At 43.1% G+C, this 5,000-nt stretch overlaps 1 protein-coding gene across 1 annotated transcript in view; it reads right to left on the bottom strand.

Annotated features, from left to right (window-relative positions):
* Positions 1–2,014: 2,014 nt before the first annotated feature.
* The window catches only part of LOC143284719 (uncharacterized), a 12,969-nt gene continuing 9,983 nt past the window's right edge, over positions 2,015–5,000 (bottom strand). Inside the window, exon 2 of the mRNA XM_076591660.1 lies at positions 2,015–5,000. This exon is cut by the window's right edge and continues 2,078 nt beyond it. Coding sequence (XP_076447775.1) covers positions 2,180–5,000 — 2,821 coding nt within the window. The 3' untranslated portion in view covers positions 2,015–2,179.

Here is a 5,000-nt window from a genome sequence, read left to right as displayed (position 1 = left end):
TGTGTGTATGTGTGTCTCTCTCGCTCTGTGTGTGTGTGTGTGTGTGTGTGTGTGTGTGTGTGTGTGTGTGTGTGTGTGTGTGTGTGTGTTGATTGAGATTATGTTTGTATGCGCGCAAGCATACACTGGTATTTGCGTGTCATGTGTGTCATTGCGTGCATGTGTATGTGTGTGATGCACACACACACACACACACACACACACACACACGCATGCACGCACGCACACAGAGAAACACACACATGCACAACGAGGATCTAGATATTATCATTACGGATATATCCATTATACTCTGTTCAGATCAGTCTTCACCATCAGACAAGCGCACACTAGTTGTGAAGACGAGGATGCAATATATCTCTAAAAGCTAAAAAAGTATATTTAAAAAAAAAGACAATGAGAGTGTGTGCGTGCGTGTGTGTGTGTGTGTGTGTGTGTGTGTGTGTGTGTGTGTGTGTTTGTGCGTGTGTGTGTGTGTTTGTGTGTGTGTGCGTGTGTGTGTCTGTGTCTGTCTGTCTGTGTGCCTGTGTGCGTGTATGTATGTGCGTCATTTGTTCTGTCAGGCAATTGTTCACTCTCTCAGTCGTCAATTCAATCAATCATTCATTCGATTCATAATCATACATTGGGTCAACATGATAATAAGTTTGTGGCGAGAATCGATGCCTAGAAAAAGCCAACGGATCAATGAACCTCATAGTTAATCGATTACAACCAATTCAGGATCAAGATTAGCAAATCAAGAAATCGGTCAATCATTACGCTGTCGTATGGTATCTGATCAAACAGTCAACGCTAAGCAAATATTTTACCACTTCGTAGCGAGATGGTGATTTCGTTTGTGGCCAAAACAACAACAGCAATAACAGTGGCAATAGCAACAGCAACAACAACAACAACAACGTCCATAAAAACAGCGATAACAACAACAACAACAACAACAATACCATCAACAAGAATAACATCAACAACAATGACAACAACAACAATGATAACACCAATAATAACAAAATTACAACGAAAGAAGAAGACATGACATTAGCTGCATTGCACATGCACAGTCACTCGATTCATGTAGATTATTTGGCACGCAACATCACAAAAACCGGGCAGACGCAATTAAAAGCCTTGTGTCAGTTTGTTTTTGTTTTGTTGTTGTTGCTGGGTTTTTTTTTATAACATGTTCTATCTTTTTGTTTATAATTTATGTTTATTTTCTCTCTTTTTTTAACGCAAAATAGCACACAAAAAGAACAGAGGCAAATTAGTGAGTGTTACGGCAATGTTTAATTATTATCAGCCAAAACTTTCAAGTAACTTAACAATCTAAATGTTAGTATTTGTCAGTGCCAGCTGTGTTAGAAAGGATTGTCACGCTGATTGGGAAAATAGTAGGCCGACACTGATGCCTGACCAGAAATTAATAAACCTGACTCATATTAGAAGAACGAAACCAGACACAGCAATATGAATAGTGTTCCATTCCAGCATTTAAGGGATATATATATATGTATATATATATATATATATATATATATATATATATATATATATATACCATGAAACCACGAAATCAGTATGCTATTGTTGTTGTTGCTGCTGCTGCTGCTGCTGCTGGTTATTATTGTTGAAATTGTTGTTGATGATGATGCTACCAGTTAAGTCGTTATCGATATAATTATCATATCCTAAAAGTTGCACAGTAGCTCATTCGATTACCTTTAATGAAGGCACTGAAATCAAATCACTCGATATTTCGAAAAAGGAGGGTTAGAGAGGAAGGAAGATGGGGTGGGGTGGGGTGAAGGATGAGGAGAGGTTGGGGTGAGGAAAAGGGGGAGGGGGTTACAGGGAGTAACAAGCACCATTCAGTTGAGTTGTTCATTTTTTCTTGTCGGTTCGTATAGTGTAATATTCGATAAAGAATATATTCCGTTTTTCTTTCCTTTTTTCCCTTTTTTTCTAGATACGACGTTTAACCAAAAAATTTTTTTAAAAAATTAAAAATAACAAAAAAAAAACCCCAAAAAAACCCACGACATCCGACATCAGAGGATAGAAATACAGGTCTTTTGCGAGATGTAATATCGTTGCTTCAGATGCTGATCGCAGGTTCACTCACAATGAATAACTATCGTTCTTCAACAGCGGAGTCGCCAGCAGTGTCTGCTGGCTCAGTTCAAGGCACGGGCAGTGTCGGCAGGTGAAGGTTTTGGAAGAGTTTGCTTTTGCCCTTGCCTCGCTTCTTTTGTCGCTTCATTTTCTTGCGCTTCTTTTTGCTGTTTCTGCCTTTGTTGTTCCAGAACAGCTTCTGGAACCTTAGCACAGTGTCATTGTAGCTGGTCGTGGTGGTTTCGACGATCGGAGTTTCTGAAGTTTCCGGTTTCCCTCCCTTTTCCATCTGGGTCTTTCCCGAAACAGTCTGTTTTTGTTGATCAGGTTTGAGATTGAGCAGTTTGAGAACGGCTTTCTCCGTCTTCTTTTTTTCCTTTTTACCTCCCTTCCCTCGGTCATTGCCTGTGTTTTGGTTACTGTCGTATGTGTCAGCTCTTTTCTCCGTGTTTGTTTCATCGTATGAAGGCATCGTTTCCTGGTCTCTCGCTTCTTCCATCTGGACATTAGCTGAGTAGTAGTAGGGCTGAGGGTAGGTGTCGGCCTGTCTGTCTCTGTTGAGGTACTTCTCCTCCTCCGCTCTTCTCCGGAGGATTTCCTCAGCGTCCTGTTTGATGCGCTGCAGGATGGAGATGTCTCTAGGGTCCATGTTCTTCAGACGCTCTTTCCTCCTCTGAATCCCGTACTCTATGGCTTTCTCCGCAAGCTCTCCGCGGATCCTCAGCTCTTGCTCCCAGCTGTCTTCGTTCTCGATGTCGATCTTCTTCTTCTGTCCCTTGCTGTCCGTGCGAAGAGCCTTTAGGCGTCTGAGGAGGAGGTCTTCGTTGTACAACTTGTGTTCCGGTGAGTGCTGGCGTCGCTCCAGAAGCTCCGCCTCTCGTTTAGAGAAAGCTGAATCCTCTTCGACCTCCGGGGATGGCTCTTCTTTGGAGGCAAGGAGCTGTCTCTTTTGTCTGGAGACCGTTGTGAAGCTGTCATCTGATGCTACGAGTTGTTGAAGGTTTGCTGTTAATAATGTTGCCTCCTCTGTTCTTTTTTGTCTGGTGAGTTCCTTTTCCTCTTCGTCTGATCGCGTTTGACGTGATAAAAGACTGTTTCCTGCGCTGAAGAACGGCTCTTCTTCCTCTGCGTCTCCAAGCTCGGTTCGTTTAACGCGGGATAGGTCTTGTTTCTGCGTGTCTTTTCTTCCCTGATCTGACTCATCCCGCTTTTGGCTGGATACCTCATTGTCACTGTCCTCCAACTCTTGACCATCCTCGGTTCTCTTCTGTGCTGCTTCTTCTTCTTCTTCCACGCCGGTGATTTTGTCACGTGTGCGTGGCGTAGCTAGTTCTGTGTCTTCATAGTTTCGGGTTTGTCTTGAAAATGTTTGAGTTGGGGCTTTTCTTCTTCTCATTATCTGTCTTGACAGAGATTGGTCCATGTCCTCCACCGCGTCTTCACGTCCTCGTTGAATTCTACTGAGAGCGGGATCTGAGTCGCTGCGGTGTTCACTTACACGTTTCTGTATGGAAAAAGCTGCTACCGGAGGATGGTTATCAGTTCTTTTTTGTCTCATCAGAACTGGTTCTTCAAATGATGCGTCTTTACTAAGCAGGTCTGAATCATCGACTAGTCGTTTCTGACGAGAAAGAGGCAGTTCCAGTTCTTCATCAGTTCTTTTGTGTCTTAATGGAACCGGTTCTTCAAATGATGCGTCTTCGCTAAGCGGGTCTGAGTCATCAACTAATCGTTTCTGAATTGTAAACGGCAGATTCAGATCTTCTTCTTCTTCTTCTTCTTCTTCTTCTTCTTCTTCTTCTTCTTCTATGTCTTCGCTATCTCGTTTTTGTCGAGAGTGTTCTAGCTCTGTGTTTTCGGTCTCTCGCTTTGGACTCGCAAGGCGGTCTGGTCCTGGATGCTCCGATTCCGCGCCTGCTGGGTCAATGTCTTCCAGGTCTTTACTCACGCGTTTTTGTCTGGAAAGAGCTGGTTCAGAATTCATTCGGTCTTCACTCACGCCTTCTTGTCTAGAAAGAGCTGGTACACCATTCTCTGGGTCCTCACTCAAACGTTTTTGTCTGGAAAGAGCTGGTTCAAAATTCTCTGGGTCGTCACGCAAGCGTTTTTGTCTGGAAAGGGCTGGTTCAAAATTCTCTTCACTGACGCGTTTTTGTCTGGAAAGAGCTGGTTCAGAATTATCTGCTTCTTCACGCACTCGTTTTTGTCTGGAAAGAGCTGGTTCAGAATTGTCTGGGTTTTCAATCACGCGTTTTTGTCTGGAAAAAGCTTGTTCACCATTCTCTGCATCCTCACTCACTCGTTTTTGTCTGGAAAGAGCTGGTTCAGAATTCTCTGGGTCTTCAATCACGCGTTTTTGTCTGGAAAGTTCTGGTTCAAAATTATCTGCTTCTTCACTCAATCGTTTTTGTCTGGAAAGAGCTGGTTCAGAATTGTCTGGGTTTTCAATCACGCGTTTTTGTCTGGAAAAAGCCTGTTCACCATTCTCTGCATCCTCACTCACTCGTTTTTGTCTGGAAAGAGCTGGTTCAGAATTTTCTGGGTCGTCACGCAAGCGTTTTTGTCTGGAAAGTTCTGGTTCAAAATTATCTGCTTCTTCACTCAATCGTTTTTGTCTGGAAAGAGCTGGTTCAGAATTGTCTGGGTTTTCAATCACGCGTTTTTGTCTGGAAAAAGCTTGTTCACCATTCTCTGCATCCTCACTCACTCGTTTTTGTCTGGAAAGAGCTGGTTCAGAATTCTCTGGGTCGTCACGCAAGCGTTTTTGTCTGGAAAGGGCTGGTTCAAAATTCTCTTCACTGACGCGTTTTTGTCTAGAAAGAGCTAGTTCACCATTCTCTGTGTCCTCACTCAATCGTTTTTGTCTGGAAAGAGCTGGTTCATGATTC

The sequence above is a fragment of the Babylonia areolata genome, chromosome 8 (assembly GCF_041734735.1).
Source record: "Babylonia areolata isolate BAREFJ2019XMU chromosome 8, ASM4173473v1, whole genome shotgun sequence".
In the NCBI taxonomy this organism is placed as follows: domain Eukaryota; kingdom Metazoa; phylum Mollusca; class Gastropoda; order Neogastropoda; family Buccinidae; genus Babylonia; species Babylonia areolata.
Note: the sequence above shows the minus strand (reverse complement) of the source record. Positions and strands in the feature narration are given on the sequence as shown.